This window comes from Pyrus communis, chromosome 6, assembly GCF_041283825.1.
Source record: "Pyrus communis isolate YQ-2024b chromosome 6, ASM4128382v1, whole genome shotgun sequence".
NCBI lineage: Eukaryota > Viridiplantae > Streptophyta > Magnoliopsida > Rosales > Rosaceae > Pyrus > Pyrus communis.
In genome coordinates, this window is record NC_142570.1 from 3,656,834 (window position 1) to 3,672,674 (window position 15,841).

The following is a 15,841-nucleotide window of genomic DNA, read 5'->3' on the forward strand; positions in this document are numbered from 1 at the left end:
CTTTTATGTAGATATCTCAATGAGTCTGAAGACGCATATCTTGATGAATCATGATCAACAATTGATAGCAACGATCAAATTAAATATCTCCCAATAGTATAACTAAACCAACATAAGTTTATTGTCACATTATGTGTCATCAAATGACTTCTTAGCCAAAACAGTATATGAAATTGATATAATTATTTACTTCAGTCCCTAACAATGAAAATCGATAAAAATGGTCCTTGAGTTTGTTCACCGCTAATCATTTTGGTCATTTCATAAAAAATCTGTCAATATTCTCGTTAAGTAAAAGAGTCGGTTTGGTCAAAAAACCCTTAAAAAGGTGGTCACGTGGTCGTTCATGTGACAATTTAATAAATATATTGACAGCTTTTTCATAAAATGACCAAAACGATTCATGATGGACAAACTTAGATACCACTTTTATCGATTTTCATTGTGAAGAACCAAACTGAGAATATATGTCAATTTCAAACAACCATATTGGTTCAAAAGCGGTCATCAAATACATATGAACATATTATATTGGCTGTCATCGTATGAACAATAAAAAAACTTTTAGTATGAAACACGTAGATACCATACCAACTACAGAATATTTATTTATACCATAACAAGTTAAATTTTGAATTAAATAAGCAGTTAATGCATGTTTTTATGATGGAAGAGAAGAGTGGTAGTAATATAAATATACATATATAATTGACAATTGTCTTTATGTTAATCATACTTCTGTCCTAATCCAATTCTGATAGTCAGAAGAAAGTAGAAATTTGTAAGGAGTTGAGTTTCACTAAGTATTTGATTTAATGTCACCATCTTGAACTTCTAAACCCTAAACAACGATGTGCATTCATGTTATTTTTCATGCAATTTTTTATTTTTATTTTTATTTTGACCCTTTCAAGTAAAACTTTGAGTAAACATGAAACTTCGTCCGAGAAAAAAAATGTAGAAAGAGAAAACGAGTGTAAAATTATTACTTGCATTGCAGCCCATTAACCAAACTGTAAGTCTTATCATGAAAATACGACTTAAACAAGAAGAAAGTGCAAAAAGAGAAAACGAGTGTAAAATTACTATTTATTACAAATTTGCCGGGATATGAAATACTCAATACAATGAATTTCAAAGATGCAATCAAATTGTGCAAATATAGCTATTGAACACGCGTTCTTAATCACATTGATTATCCTATGGATATTGTCGTTAAAATAAGAATACAACAATAACAATAACAATCAGGGCTTATCCCATTAAGTGAGATCGGCATTTCTTTTAGAATTCATATTATAAGGATTAAGAAATACTTGAAGTACAGTAAATTTATTTATTTTATTTTATTTTAATTTTAATTTTAAAAAATAAATTAAGAAGGTTATCGATATTAATGTGTAATTTAGTGTATCTCATCTGGAATTTACTTTTACGTTCGTGCACCAATATTTTTGTAATTATTCAAAAGATAAAAATTCCTAGAGAATCAAAACCTGAAACGATGGCGTATCGGATTTAAAGTCTCCGTGAAGCGGAATCATGCACGTTTTTTCGTTAAAAGCACTTTACAAAAACACCCTTTCCGTACATAAATAATTCCCTAAAAAGGGATCAAAATTCTGTAAACCTCAATGGGACAAGCCCGAAAATTAAATAAAATACAGGGGCATTTACGTGAATAAACCGCTATATAAATGTAACTCACCCAGACGTTTCTAGAAGCACGAAAGGGCGAGCGGAGCAGAGAAGTTTACGAATTTCCGTTATCCATCCTGTTCTCTCTCTCTCAATCTCTTGAAGATTTTTACCAAATTTTAGGGTTTTTCTGTGAATCTTTGGAATTTTGAATCCGTCCGTTGAGACAGGAACAATGCTTTCCGATGCAATTACCAGCGCCTCCGTCCATGCAGCCCCGAACAACGGCGGCAGGGATTTGGGGAAGAAGAAGAGGGTGAGATTTCAAATTTTAATTCCCTCTTTTTTTAGATTTCTTGAGATTCTAGGTGCGAAAGTTTGTTTCTTGATTGATTTTTGACGATTTGATTGATTTATTTGGGGATTTTTCAGGCCAGGTCTGCCAAATTGAAGCAGTGCAAGCTCGATGTTCGTCGGGAGCAATGGCTTTCTCAAGGTGTGCATGCGATCTTATAATTTATACATTTAATTGCTTTGTGATTGTATATGTCGTTAAATTTCGGAGATTTGTGGGGATTTCTGTAAAAATTTATTGTTTTTGGCATTTGATTGATTGGATTTGGTGGGATTTAGGCGCTGTGAAGAACAAGGATTGCAAGGAGGAACTGAACGGCGTCATTAAAGCGGGCAAGGAGCGGAATAACAACCGTTCATTTGGTAATATGGAGATGAAGCCAAGAGGTGGACAGATTGACGGATCGATCCACCATCACCACCACCATGACAGCGATTTGGAGTCGAACAGTCCGACCAGTTTGACAAGTAGTGTCTTGGGCAGCAACTATTCCGAGACTACCTTTACTAGCAGCAGTAGTAGCAGCGGTGGCTGTTGCTCTGGTAATATCACAGAGGATGAGGAAGTTGGTGGTGACGATGGTTGCTTGGACGATTGGGAAGCGGTGGCTGACGCCTTAGCTGCGGATGAGAAGCCGAAAATCCCATGTCCAGAATCGCCCCCAGAGCCAATTGCTCAAATGGTTTCTCCTCAGGAAACGACTATTGGGTCCGATGGGGTTGAGAATTTGAACCCTCAGTGTGGCAGAGCTATCCCTAAAGCTTGGGGGAATGCCCATGCTTGGAGGCCTGACGATGCATTTCGGCCTGAGAGTCTGCCCAATTTGGCTAAGCAGCTTAGCTTGCCGAATTCAAACCGGAAACATTACAGTTGTAGTGGTGTTCCTTGGGCCTATAATGGTGTTGCCGTGCCATCCTCGTGTCCTATATGCTATGAAGATTTGGATTTCACGGACACGAGCTTTTTGCCTTGCTTGTGCGGATTCCGGCTCTGCCTTTTCTGCCACAATAGGATTCTGGAGGAGGACGGTCGCTGCCCTGGCTGCAGGAAGCCGTACGAGCATGAGCCTGTTGAGGCAGAGACAAGTGTGCATGGAGGAAGTCTCACATTTCAGCTGCCTCGTTCTTGTAGCATGATCACAAGGTCCTAAGGAGAGCTTCTGCTTTTCGTGAGTTATGTATGTATGCTGGTCTCTGGTTTTTCGAGTCCTCGGTTTTGTGTGTTTTACAGTGTTAGAATTTGATTTCGCTAGTTAGATGTGGGTATATAGGGTTTTGAGCGCCCGGAATTGACCTGCTTCTATTTTGAGTTGGTTCTTATCTGTATGGTGCATTTGCTGATTTAGAGAACTCAGTGACTCGGTGTTCTTATGTGAATATATAAGGTGGTATAGAAATTCAATACATGAATCAATTATTCTCTGGTATGCTACTTCTTTTAGTTTAATTTTTCCTTTATGTAGTATTTGATTGTCGTAATTTAGTTTTGGTTTATTTTCATTTCTAATTAATGGTGTAGAAGCCATCCGTATCCCGGATGAGTTGTTCCTAATGGTTTAACTCTATAGTTTCTTCATAATTGTACATCTCTATGGCTGGATTTGGATTCAAACGCGAGGTCCCTTTCATTAATCTCAGCTGTTAAGTCATGGTAATCTAGAAATTTCGGATCTTGTTTGTGGTCCATTAATATATTTGTTTAACTTTTGAGAACAATGTTATACACTTACCTGTTTATACTTCTAATGTAGGGGATCTTAGTTTTCTAAGGTTATGGTGTGTAGAATTTTCATGTGGAGCTTCGTCTGGGTAAGATTTCTGTACATGGGCATCAGTCTTTTAAGGTTAACATGGATATTAGCAAACCGTAATCTACAATTATTTTGTGCTGGTAACATGTTTCATGTGAGAGAATAGGGTACAATTTCAAGAGGGAACCTAGGAGCTTCTCTTGCTTAGGACGGTGTTGGTACCATCGTCAAGGGTCTTAACCCCTCTGTCGAGGGCTATGTACCTTTTCAACTTCTATCTATGGATTAGTCAAATGTTTAAGGCATGAAGGTATTAGACTTATGTTGCATTTGATTTAGTACTATTTATCTTTTATCTCCTTAGACAAAAAAATACAGAAGGTATCTTTTATCCCTCAGGAACCTGGAGATAATGACTCCGGTCACTTGTAAGTCCTGCTTTTTATGGGTTTTTTCATGTTTCTATCACTGTTTCACTTGTCTGTATGCACTTTCATGGCTTTTTCGGTATTTCTATCGCAGTTTAACTTGACTGTATACATGGATTCTCTGTTCTTTCTCAAGCAGCCGTAGCAAGGAAATTAAACTCAAATGTTTCACTTGCATTTCTTCATATATGGAATGGTTTGATACACCAATTTGCCTTTTACACATAACGAAACTATTCATGTCTTGATGCTTACTGTTACGTTTTAGAATTCGTAGTTCTTATGGTGATTACTAGTATTTGCTTTATGTGTTTCTTCTCGTCGACTATGACCTTGATTAGTAATGTTGATGTTCTTTTGTGCACTCCCTCCATGTGTTGAAAACGCGTCGTAGCAAACTAATCTGATCTCTCTTGTGCATGTGCAGTAGGGAAGCCATTTATAAAAGCTCCCGACAGTCCAGCAAACTAATGTTATTTTGTGACCCTTCTGGTTATCTTATACATGTTATTCGTTCGGAACATATAATGTATTATCTGGAAGTGATTTGTAGCACACTCGAGCAAATTAACGTGCCGGTGTAGGATGTATGATAAGATTGAATCCTGTTGTGCCGTTCTGCGTAAATCTTTTTAGTTTGATCTCGAGTACGTCAGAACGGGGTGTGTCAAGTTCTATATTTCGCGTTTGATCTTGAAAACGAACAAATCCACGAAAAATCCAGGTTTTGCTGTTATTCTGTAAGGCTTACAGGAACTGGCATACATTTTGACATACACAATGAAGACGACTCTACATCTTATTCTCGGTTCCCACTTGTTGGAACCAAATTCGCGCACCATCGTACTGTTACGCTTGCACATTTCCTAAACCATTCACAAGTAGCGAAATCGTTTCTGTTTGTAGGTCAGCGGGAAGTTTGCTCCACCATTCCTCGAAGGTGGACGACTTGAGCAACACATCCTTACCGATCACCCCGTCCTGAATCCATTTCCCTACTTGCTCCTGAACTCTCAAAACTCTCTCCCTTTCCTCGTATACCGCCACAAAGTTGCCGGAAAGCTTGTGCAACTCCTCAACTTCTGCCCAGAAGCAAGACTCTCCGCATGAACCAGTTTGCAGTTTCTGTTCGTACTCGAGCCATCTCTGCATCCATTTGAAGCGCGTTGGCCTGCCTTTCTTCATATAGGATTCGGTGTCCTCGTCCTTCGAGTGCCTGTAGTAGTTAGCCACATCGAGAGGCTCGACAAGGCGGCGATACCTAGTTCCAAGATTTATCCACTCTTTTGTAGCCTCCAGTTCATCGGGGAGGTCGTATCTTGTGAACATTTCAATGACCTCATCCATTATACCTGTTAGCTCAATCCTGCTCAAATTAGCATCGAAATCTGTCTTGTTTTTATGAATTTTGAAGGCTTTGTAATATCCGACAGTGTGCTCGCATAAGGCCCGGTAGTCTTCAATTATTTTCAAATGTTTCGTGATCATCTCCAGTTTTGAACCAACTTTCTCCTGGTTTCTTCGTTTTTGCTTCTCGAATTCTCCTGCTGCGCGAAGGCATAATCTAGCCCTTTCGCTCTGCGATTTTCGACAAAGTTAGAGCGTACTATTTTGAAGAGAAGTGATGTAATATTATTGAAACGATTAAAGTACTTACCATGCCAAGGTCATCAAAGAAACCATCTGAGGCTAGGGGGAGCGTTTCTAGGTTATCATCATAAGTCACACACTGCATGTCCAAGCTGCCTTCAAGCTCATTTTCGTAGGCCAAATGCTCGTTTAAGCATTTAAGCACGATCCTTGCTCCTTCACTTTCGCTGCTCAATTGACACGAGTAGAACAAAAGTTGCAGCACAGCTTCAGGGTTTTTCATGACAACCAGTTTCCCGTTGCCGGTGCAAAAAATGTAAGTTCCGAAAGGTTTGTACGGGCTTAGCTTAACGAACTTTTTTACAGTTTCGAGTAATGGGTTGGTACTCCCCTGTAGTTTGGAAGCAGCATGAGTTGTAAGAGATGCTGCATTTCTCATCACATTTCTAAACAAAAGGAAGGCTTCCTGGGATGATCCAATCGACTCACTCGCATAGGCGGGGGAATTTGGGTCGAAGAAGGGAAGGATCCTCTCGAATTCATGTTGAATGGAAGAGAGCGGAGCAAGCAGAATCCGAGGGATAATGTCATATCTCATGACAAAATGTATGAAGTATTGAGACCAATTTTCTCTCCTAAGAGCATGGGAAATAATATGGTTACCAATAAGGGGAGACCCGAAAGTCACACAGAAAAATGTTTCATGGCTTTGTTTCGGGTAATTTTCAAAGCACCAGATTGTGGCAAGCACGGCAGTTGCACCGCCTGTAGAGTGGCCGGTAAATACTATTCTCTTCTTTTCATTGACAACCTCTTGCACCTGAGAGAATTAAGAATGAAAGACCACCTGAGTTACTAATTAACATCCCGCAACACATTATATTTGTGCGTACTAAGGCATAGCCAATAGGTGTTGGATTTTATTACAAAATGTCAAAGTGTTAATAGTTTAGTAAACTAGGAAAATTGCTCTGAAAACTATACGTTTTATACAAAAGCACTTAAATAGCACATCAGGAGGAAAAATCTTCACGCAGTAGACAGTTTTTCTGAAGTATTGGATTTCAAGTGTTTTTCTTTAAAGTGTAACGCTATCAAATGCTTATACATGAAAAGTCCGCATCAGTTTTAGCACTTGTATATTTTTATTGTGAATACACTCGCTTATATATAGCGTTTTATTTTGTCAAGTTTTCGACGTAGTACTTTACATTCTTTTACATATAATGTTTATGTAGCAAAATTAAAAATTTACAATTAGCAACTATAGCAAATGAATAACAATATCAAATTGATACCTTATTTTTAAGCTGGGAATTCTGCAATACATGTTCAAACTTCTGCAAAAAGGCTTGGTTGAAACTTGCAATGGCAAAATCTTGGTGCCCACCAGGTCCTGCAGCTTCATCATAATGACCTATGCTTTTCATGGAAGGAAAGAGTGAAAGTTGGATCTTTTTTTCCCCAAAAGCACTTTCTCCAGAAGCCCAACTCTCCACAGACCAAGATCCTGGGAAGCTGAAAACAACATCTGATGATCCAGAAGCATATTCCTCCACATGAAACAGATCATCTGGGGATTTGTGTGCCTTGAAGGCAAGAGAGCAGCTTTTCTTGATAAGCTCCTCGCTTATATTCAACTTCTCTCCCAGCCTTTCACTTCCCATTTTTCTAAATTATGGTATTTTTTTTCTTTTCTGGTTTTTGATAATTTGATTTGGGTCTTGCTTTAAAGGAGTGGCGGGATGGAATGAATGAGAAAAGTATAAGGATGCCCTCAAGTCTTGGTCAAGACTTGGGCTTCCTGTTTTGTTTTGGTTGGAATTCTTGTCTTCACTAGTCGACTACTGTGAGTATGAATTGTTGTATTATTCTCATACTACCAATTAATTTTATAACAGAACTTCATTTTTTTTTTATGATATATGTCATCTGCACTCCCACACACAACAAAGGAGGAAGCATCTTTATTTGAGTTCATTAGTGGCCCTCTTGGTTGCGAGTAGGTGTAAAGATGACATGTATATGATTGACGTGGTTAGGATATTTCTGTAAAGTGATTATTAATTGTCATAAACAAGTAATGCTTTACGTTGGCTGACGAGGCTTAAATTTGATGTACTTCACATGTAAGTTTCCTACTAATTCCACAAAATGTTTTCTTAATATTTAAAGAAGACTAGAAGTTGACCCAAAAGAAAAAGAAGAGTAGAAGAAAATGTTTTCTTAATACTGCAATGCAACGTCTTTGCCTTCCACTTTCGTCGAAAGTTTCTTCTCACTGTGCAGGAAATTGTGTTTGCTCTGTTGCTTTGGAAATTTACTGTAAAATAGTGCTAGAATGGAGACATTGTTTTTGTTTTTATTGTCGATTTAGTGCTCTTTCCGTTTTTTTTTTTTTTGGCGTGTAAATTATTGTGGTATTTGTGCAGTGAATTGTCACGCTCGCTTGTGTTCATAGCTTGTATCGAGCCACACAACCTCAACAATTGCATTTGTTGTCATATTTTTGTAAGCCTTCTGGTTCCCTTAAGAAAAGTATAGATGTTATTTGTGCTGAACATTCCTAGCATGTCTGGAACCAAAACTATTACAAACGAAAACTGTACTCGTAATCAAAACTATACCAAAGCAAAACACTAAAACTGTAGAGAGTGGATTCAAACTTGGGTGAATAGCCGGAGCCAGGCAGAGGAACGCTTTGTTCTGTAATATGGGGTTCAAAGGAGAGTCTGACCGTTACAAGTTACGTTACAGGCTTAGGTAGACCAAAAGTCAATGCTAAATCGTCATCGATGACACCCAAAGCTCAAGAAAAACGTGAATGTTTGTAAGTACTGGAAAAAAATATCTAAATAGAAAATACTAGACAAACCATAATTTTTTACCACATTCATGTACAACGTGATATGACAATTGCCACATATAACCAATACTCAACGCGATAAACTCATTGGTTGACATAACATGTATACCTCACTTGGCACACCGTCAATGCCAATGGCTACGGCACTAGTCCTAGGTCTGCCCCCTATATTATCACTTAATTGGTACTAATCCACTTGCACATTTCCTCAACCATTCATAAGTCCCGAAATAGTTTCAGTTTTGAGGTCAACGGGGAGTTCGCTCCACCATGCCTTGAAGGTGGACGACTTCAACACATCCTTGCCGAGAACCCTGTCCTCAATCCATTTTCCTACTTGTCCTTGAAGGTTCAACGCTCTCTTTTTCTCCCTGTTCACTGCCTGGTGGTCCTGGTCGTCGCCAGAAAGATTGTGCAACTCCTCCAACTCTCCCCAAAGGCAGGATTCCCCCGGGGTACTGGCAGTTTTTTTCGTGCTCGAGCCATCATTGTGTGTATTTGTAACGCTTTGGCCTGCCTCTCTCCATATAGACTTCGGTGTCTTCTCCCCTTGCGTGCCTGTAGAAGTTAGCAATTTCAAGAGGCTCGACAAGGTGGCGATATTCAGTTCCCAGCTCTACCCAATCTGATATAGCCTCAATTTCATCAGGAAGATCATATATTTTCAGCATATCAGTTATCTCATCCCATATGCCTGCAAGCACAAGCCTTGTCACATTCGCGTCGAAATCTTTCCTGTGCTTTTCAAGCTTGAACGCGTCGTAGTATCCCACATTGTGCTCGCACGAGCCCATCGTAAACGAGGCAACAGGGTCAACCGAAGAGTTCAACGGGGACCAAGAAACTTCGTTGCTGCCACTTGAACTCGCTTTCGACGTGCAATGGGGTTAGGAAGGACCAAACATATAGCACTAACCCTTATCTATGCATGCCTAGAATAAGCACGAACTTTGGTTCTGAAGCCCTCTTAACCGTCAAACGAGGGACAAGCTTCTTCATCACCTCCACATGAACTCACACTCAACATGCCAGTGGAGGGTTAGCGTGTCAAGACATGTCATGCCCTGTATTCAGGCAATAAAGAGGATCTAGGAAGGAGTAGACCTCGAGGCCTAAAATTATTTTTTTAGAAATTAGTACAAAACATGACGCTAGTTATATATGAACATCTTCTTACCGGTAATAACACATTCTCTGATTGAGTTGAAAATTTACACGTGTTCTTAGCTTGTAAATTTTTCAGCTCTACAAATAAACATGTTCTTACCGGTAAGAACACGTGTAATCAGCTGTACTAATTAATGAACGTGTTTTTAGTGGTAAGAACAGGTTCATATATGACTAGTGTCCTGTTTTGTACTAATTTCTCGAGGAATTACGGATACAGAGAACCAAGAATGCCAAGGTTCGACATCTTTAAAATCGAAACGTTTCATCTTTATCGAAAAATTAGTGGACTGTATTGAACATTTGTGTAGGGCATTGTCGTCCGCTGTGGATGGAAATGAGCTGAAGCACATCTTGCTGTGCCGTGCGTTATTGGGGAAGGCATAAATGGTGGCGCGGGGCTCAAAGCAATCGAGCTGCAAGGAGGTAGACACTGGAGTGGAAACTGGTCAATCCGAGAAGATATGTTGTTTTGAGTGCTATCGTGAACTCTCACGTTTATCCTTGCCATGTGATCAGTTTCAAGGCTCCTAGCACTCTCCCTAATGGTTAGTAGCTCAATTCGAAATTCGAATTGGTAATTTGGTTTGTGTTCCTTGTTTGGTTTGGTGAAGATTTCGGGTCTATGCAGCAGAGTGCTTTGAGACCACCCCCACATCTCCATGGATGAGCTTCCCTAATCTGATGTCCATTCTCTCGAAGCTCTTGCCCCCTCAGAAAATGCACTTGCTTGTTGCTTGTCACAACGAATTCAAAGTTTTATGGTATTTTCTGTTTTTCATGTTTAATCTTCATGAATCATGACAACATGATCACTTTATTTCGAACTTTTCGATTGATTTTGCAGTAGAACAAGGTAACGCGCCCGCAGCTGATACAGAGGGTGAGGCAGACTGCCGGTGACAGGCTGTTCATTGGAGTGATCAAATCTGTCAAGAGGCAGATTGGTGCCTGCATAACGTTGTTTGGTGAGAAATCCTATGCCCGTAGAAGTGGCCTAGGCACGTATATGTCATATACGTAAGTGTCTATTTACACTAAAAAAACTATACTTTTGAAAATTGAAATTATTTATTTAACATAGTAAATTTGGTAGTTTAAGATGAAAGTTCAAGTGATTAAGAGTTTATAATACTTTGCAAAATATTCTTCAGAAGTCGAATAAATTTAATAAAATGTATTCTTGAGTAATACACCACCTTTTAATTTATTAAAATGTTAGGCGGCACAACCTGATTGGATAACAATTAAAAAAAAAATTTGGGGAGTTGATAAGTGGGAAATGTAGAGGGAGTCTTTCTTCTTCTATGGAACCAAGGTCCAAGAACAACATAACCGGTGGTCTTCTTTGTGCTCCTCTTCGTCTAAGTTAGATCTTTCTTCTTGGTTTAAATATTCTCTCATCTACCACCTGTCCAAACCGTTGGATGGTCATTAGAGATCTTTACATACGCTTCTTCACATTTCTGGATGGTCCCAAGACCACCCGGATGCACATATGCTTTCACTTAAAGAAGACTAGAAGAAAATGTTTTCTTAATATTTAAAGACTTGGTTGACGGGCCTTCCACTTCGTTGAAAGTTTCTTCTTACTTTGCAGGAAATTGTGTTTGCTCGGTTGATTTGGAAATTTACTGCGAAATAGAGCTAGAGAGAAGGCATTGTTTTTTGTTTTTATGCCCATATATGTTCATGGCATGTATCGAGAAACACAACTTCAACACGTGTGATTTTGCGACCCTCGTGGTTCCTTTATAGTAAGTCCACCCCAAGCACATAGGCTGGTCCAAAATGAGAAAAATAGGCTGGCATCCAGCCCAAGTTAGTCCATAGGTCGGCCCAAAACATGTTGAGTTAGAGACCGGCCTGCATGACGCCAGGCTGACGTCAGCCACCTGCTATCTTTTTTTTTTGCACCAGGCGTGTGGTCGCAAGTGGCCGACATCATCGCAGAGGTGGGCCCACTGTGCAGGCACAATATGTGGTTCTTCCGTGTGGATACGTGGCACAATGAGGACTATTGGATTTCCAAAGGCTATTTTTATGGGCCGTTGGATTTCAATGGTAAAAAAAATTTAAATTTTAAAATTAGTGGGTACTGATGTGGCACAATGAGGACCGTTCGATTTTCTGATCAACGATCCAAATTTTTCAGCAAAAAAACTTAAAAAATAAATAAATAAAATGTCAAAAATTAATATTATTTTTTTATAAAGTAAAAAATTAATAATATTTTAATAAAATTGACTAAGCTATTTAGTTTAAGGATGGAGATGATTTGGCCAATTAAACTGTTCATGGGGCCTATCACTATTCATTGTGAGCGGATTAAATGAGCTGAGTGCCAGCGCATTTAAGAAATTATAGATATTATCTTTGCTGAACATTTATTGCACATCTGAAACCAAAACCATTACAAATGAAAACGGCACTTGAAACCCAAAACCATACCAAAACAAAACAGACACAACAAACAGTAAAACTGCGGAGAGGGGATTCAAACTTGGGTGCAGAGCCGGAGGCATGCACACTGTCTGACCAGTGGCTATGGTGCTAACCCTAGCTCTGCCCCCTTATTATCACTTAATTACTTGTTAGTACTACTCCACTTGGCTATTTCCTGCACCAGTCATGAGTCCTGAAATAGTTTCAGTTTTGAGGCCATGGGGGAGTTGGCTCCACCACGCCTGGAAGGTGGACGACTTCAAGACATCCATGCCGAGAACCCCATCCTCAATCCATTTCCCTACTTGTTCCTGAAGGTTCAAGACTCTCTTTTTCTCCTTGTTCACTGCCTGGAGGTTGCCAGAAAGTTTGTGCAACTCCTCCAACTCGGCCCAAAAGCAGGATTCCCCCCGGGAACCTACTGGCAGTTTCTTTTCGTGCTCGAGCCATCTTTGTGTGTATTTGTAACGCTTTGGCCTGCCTCTCTTCATATAGACTCCAGTGTCTTCTCCCTTTGCGTGCCTGTAGAAGTTAGCAATATCAAGAGGCTCGACAAGGTGGCGAAATTCAGTTCCGAGCTTTACCCAGTCTGGTATAGCCTCAAATTCATCAGGAAGATCGTATTTTTTCAGCATTTCTGTAATCTCATCCCATATGGCTGCAAGTTCAAGCCTACTCACATTCGCTTCGAAATCTTTCTTCACCCCTTGAAGCTTGAACGCGTCATAGTATCCCACTTTGTCCTCGTACAAGCCTCGGTAGTCTCTTAGTTTTTTCATTTCTTCCTCCATTTTTACCTTTTTTGAATCAAATTTGACCTTGTTTTCTTGTTTTTGCTTCTGGAATACACCTGCTGCGCGAACGCATTGTCTAGCTCTTGCACTCTGCAATATTACAAGAAAAATATCAGAACACGCTATAGACCCAAGATATAATAATAGGGCTCGTGTGATAACGTTTTTATTTTTAAGTACATTTGTAAAGGAAAAAAAGTACTTACCAGGCCAAGGTCATCAAAGATACCATCTGACGCTAGGTTGAGCATTTCTAAGTTATCTTCAAAAGTCACACTCTTCATGTCCAAGCTACCTTCAAGTACATCAAAGTATCCCAAGTGCTGGTTCAAGCATTCACTGGCGATTGTTGCCCTTTCAGTTTCATTGTTTAATTGACAAGTAAAGAACAAGAGTTGCAAGACAGCTTCAGGGTTTTTCAAGGCAACCGGTTTCCCATTCCCGGTACAGAAAATATAAGTGCCAAAAGGTTTGTAAGGGCTTAGGTTAATGAACTTCGTTACAGTTTCGAGTAGTAGATTTGGACTCCCCATCAGTTTAGAGGCGGCACTGCTTGCAACAGATGATGCACTGCTCATCACCTTTGTAAACAGATCCAAGGCCGCCTGGGATGATCCAACTGATTGACTCTTGTACTCAGAGGAGTTTGGATCGAAGAAGGGGAGGATTTTCTCGAATTCTTGTCGAATGGATGACAGAGGAGCAAGCAAAATCCGAGGGACAATGTCATATCTCATGACAAAATGTATGAAGTATTCAGACCAATTTTCTCTCCTAAGAGCATGAGAAATAATGTGGTCACCAATAAGGGGAGATCCGAAAGTCACACAGAAGAACGATCCACTGTTTTCTTTCGAGAAATTTTCCAAGAACCATATTGTGACAAACGCAGCAATTGCACCGCCGGTAGAGTGGCCAGTAAATATTATTCTCTTCTTTGCATTGATAGCCTCTTGCACCTGAAAAAATTAAGATTTAAGAGTGAATGACAACACGAATTACAATTGAATTGGCCTACAGCACATCGTATTTATATGCCTCAAAATTTGCTGTAATATGCTCAACCGAAATCCGGTCTGTTAATTTAACTTTGTCCAAATATATAAATCCAAACTCATTCCCAAGTTTTTCCACGACTAGACATATTGTTTGGATGTATTTTTAAAATGACTGAAAGTGTTTATAGATAAAATGGTTTTAGTTTCCAAAATGATTTGAAGGGCTTTCTGCAAGAAGCACAGTACGTGATTCTTACAAGAAGCACTTTAAATGTTTTTCCAGGATATATTTTAAAATGACTAAAAGTGATTTTAGAGAAAATAGTTTTAGGTTCCAAAATCACTTGAAGTACTTTCTGCAAGAAGCAGTTACATGCTTCTTACAATAAGCACTTTAAATGCTTTTGCAGGATTCACTTGCATTTTTACTAAAAATAGATTCTATAAACATTTCCACCAAAAACATTTTCAGTTATTTTAAAAGCATATCCAAACGAGTTTAGTAACTATAATTGCCTACTCCGTAACACAGAAACAATATCTAATAGCATTATGGCAATTCAAATTTTAAACAATTGCCAAATGTATTCAAATTTTAAACAGTACCTTAATTTTCAGCTGGGGATTGTCCAATACTTGTTTAACTTTGTCAACGAATGCTTGGTTGATAGTTGCAGTTGCAAAGTCTCTCTCTTCTGGCTTTGCAGCTGGATCATAGTTTCCAACACTTTTCAAGGAAGGAAAGAGTTCGAGATCGACTTTTGCTTCTCCAAAAGGACTTTCTCCAGAAAACAAACTCTCCACAGACCAAGTTCCTGCAGGAAAGCTGATAACAACATCTGATGATCCTGCAGCAGAGTTCTCCACAAGAAACGGATCACCTGGGGATTTGTGTGCCTTGAAGGCAAGAAAGCGGCTTTTCTTGATAGTCTCCTCCCCTATATCCAGCATCTCTCCAAGCCTTTCACGTCCCGTTTTTCTGAATTTAATTTGTTGTTTTTGGTATGTTTCTGGTTGCTCTTGCTTTTATAGGAAAGCTGGAGAATGCAAGGTGGACTCAAATTACAAGAATGCCCTCGAAGATTGACCAAGACTTTAGGCTTGTGCTGATTTTTGGGTGTATAATGATGGGCTTTATTGTCATTAAACCTTTTTTTTTTAAAAGAAAACTAATGAAAAATAGTTGAAAACTTTGAGTTTTAATGATAATGACAAAATAAACGGTAAAGTGAATAGTATTAGGATTGACTTTTTAGTGTAGAAATATGGTTTTTCGTTAAAGTGAACAGTACCGTGGTTTTTCGTTAAAACTCTTTTTTTTTTTTAAAGCAAACGATATTATCTCTACTAAGTGGATGCAGGAATGGGTTAAGCCTCATAATGGCTAGCAATAATGTGGTTCAAATCCGTCTTTGACAATAATCGAACATAAAACTCTCAATTACAAGTGAAGAAAAATATTATTAGAGTATAATAATGAGTGGCATCAATAAAATACTATTTTATTAACTTTGGTTGACGCGGCTTAAATTTTAAAGCAACCACAATTTCTAGGAACTGTCCTAAAAGTGATTAGTTTTTGTTTAATGTCCTAATTAACTTTTAAGGTTGCGAGGATCTTTCTGGGTGTATGGTGAAAATTAAACTGCTTTGTTTTTTTTATTGTCATTTAGCATTTCCTTTTTTATTGACTTTGGTGGACGCGGTTTATGGACTTTGGAAGACTCGAAAAAATGCTGAATTATATTCTCTATAGACTCTTTGTCTCGTCATAGTTTAATGTTAATTTTTATGACATATTATAAAATAT

The 15,841-nt window shown here is 38.8% G+C and overlaps 3 protein-coding genes across 5 annotated transcripts; 1 reads left to right on the forward strand and 2 right to left on the reverse strand.

Annotated features, from left to right (window-relative positions):
* Window positions 1-1,720: 1,720 nt before the first annotated feature.
* On the forward strand, window positions 1,721-4,798 carry LOC137711097 (uncharacterized). Of its 3 annotated transcripts, XR_015963354.1 has the most exons (5): window positions 1,721-1,954; window positions 2,071-2,134; window positions 2,272-3,643; window positions 3,744-3,801; window positions 4,599-4,798. XR_015963354.1 is itself a non-coding variant. In XM_068450301.2 (4 exons), exons 1-3 carry the CDS (start codon window positions 1,874-1,876, stop codon window positions 3,141-3,143), a joined length of 1,017 nt encoding a protein of 338 aa, XP_068306402.2. In that variant the 5' UTR covers window positions 1,722-1,873; the 3' UTR covers window positions 3,144-3,170; window positions 4,599-4,798. The 3 variants fall into 3 exon arrangements, 1 of the variants encoding a protein (XP_068306402.2); XR_015963353.1 differs by having other exon boundaries at window positions 2,272-3,801; XM_068450301.2 differs by lacking the exon at window positions 3,744-3,801 and having other exon boundaries at window positions 1,722-1,954; window positions 2,272-3,170.
* Window positions 4,799-4,879: 81 nt separating this feature from the next.
* Window positions 4,880-7,642, reverse strand: LOC137711096 (protein EDS1L-like). Its single transcript, XM_068450299.2, has 3 exons — window positions 7,060-7,642; window positions 5,829-6,581; window positions 4,880-5,749 (listed from the first exon to the last, which is right to left on the reverse strand). The coding sequence occupies exons 1-3, from the start codon at window positions 7,426-7,428 to the stop codon at window positions 5,021-5,023; spliced, it is 1,851 nt and encodes a 616-aa protein (XP_068306400.2). The 5' UTR covers window positions 7,429-7,642; the 3' UTR covers window positions 4,880-5,020.
* A 4,504-nt stretch (window positions 7,643-12,146) lies between these two features.
* On the reverse strand, window positions 12,147-15,029 carry LOC137710665 (protein EDS1L). Its single transcript, XM_068449753.2, has 3 exons — window positions 14,638-15,029; window positions 13,240-13,992; window positions 12,147-13,123 (listed from the first exon to the last, which is right to left on the reverse strand). The coding sequence occupies exons 1-3, from the start codon at window positions 14,980-14,982 to the stop codon at window positions 12,395-12,397; spliced, it is 1,827 nt and encodes a 608-aa protein (XP_068305854.2). The 5' UTR covers window positions 14,983-15,029; the 3' UTR covers window positions 12,147-12,394.
* Between the last annotated feature and the right edge of the window lie 812 nt (window positions 15,030-15,841).

Coding starts and splice junctions, on each gene's coding strand:
- LOC137711096 (XM_068450299.2), bottom strand. CDS start 7,428: ATGGGAAGTGAAAGGCTGGGAGAGAAGTTGAATATAAGCGAGGAGCTT. Junction 6,582..7,059: donor ATTCCCAGCTTAAAAATAAG/GTATCAATTTGA, acceptor TAATTCTCTCAG/GTGCAAGAGGTTGTCAATGA. Junction 5,750..5,828: donor TCTTTGATGACCTTGGCATG/GTAAGTACTTTA, acceptor CGAAAATCGCAG/AGCGAAAGGGCTAGATTATG.
- LOC137710665 (XM_068449753.2), bottom strand. CDS start 14,982: ATGCTGGATATAGGGGAGGAGACTATCAAGAAAAGCCGCTTTCTTGCC. Junction 13,993..14,637: donor ATCCCCAGCTGAAAATTAAG/GTACTGTTTAAA, acceptor TAATTTTTTCAG/GTGCAAGAGGCTATCAATGC. Junction 13,124..13,239: donor TCTTTGATGACCTTGGCCTG/GTAAGTACTTTT, acceptor GTAATATTGCAG/AGTGCAAGAGCTAGACAATG.
- LOC137711097 (XM_068450301.2), top strand. CDS start 1,874: ATGCTTTCCGATGCAATTACCAGCGCCTCCGTCCATGCAGCCCCGAAC. Junction 1,955..2,070: donor ATTTGGGGAAGAAGAAGAGG/GTGAGATTTCAA, acceptor GGGATTTTTCAG/GCCAGGTCTGCCAAATTGAA. Junction 2,135..2,271: donor GGAGCAATGGCTTTCTCAAG/GTGTGCATGCGA, acceptor GGTGGGATTTAG/GCGCTGTGAAGAACAAGGAT.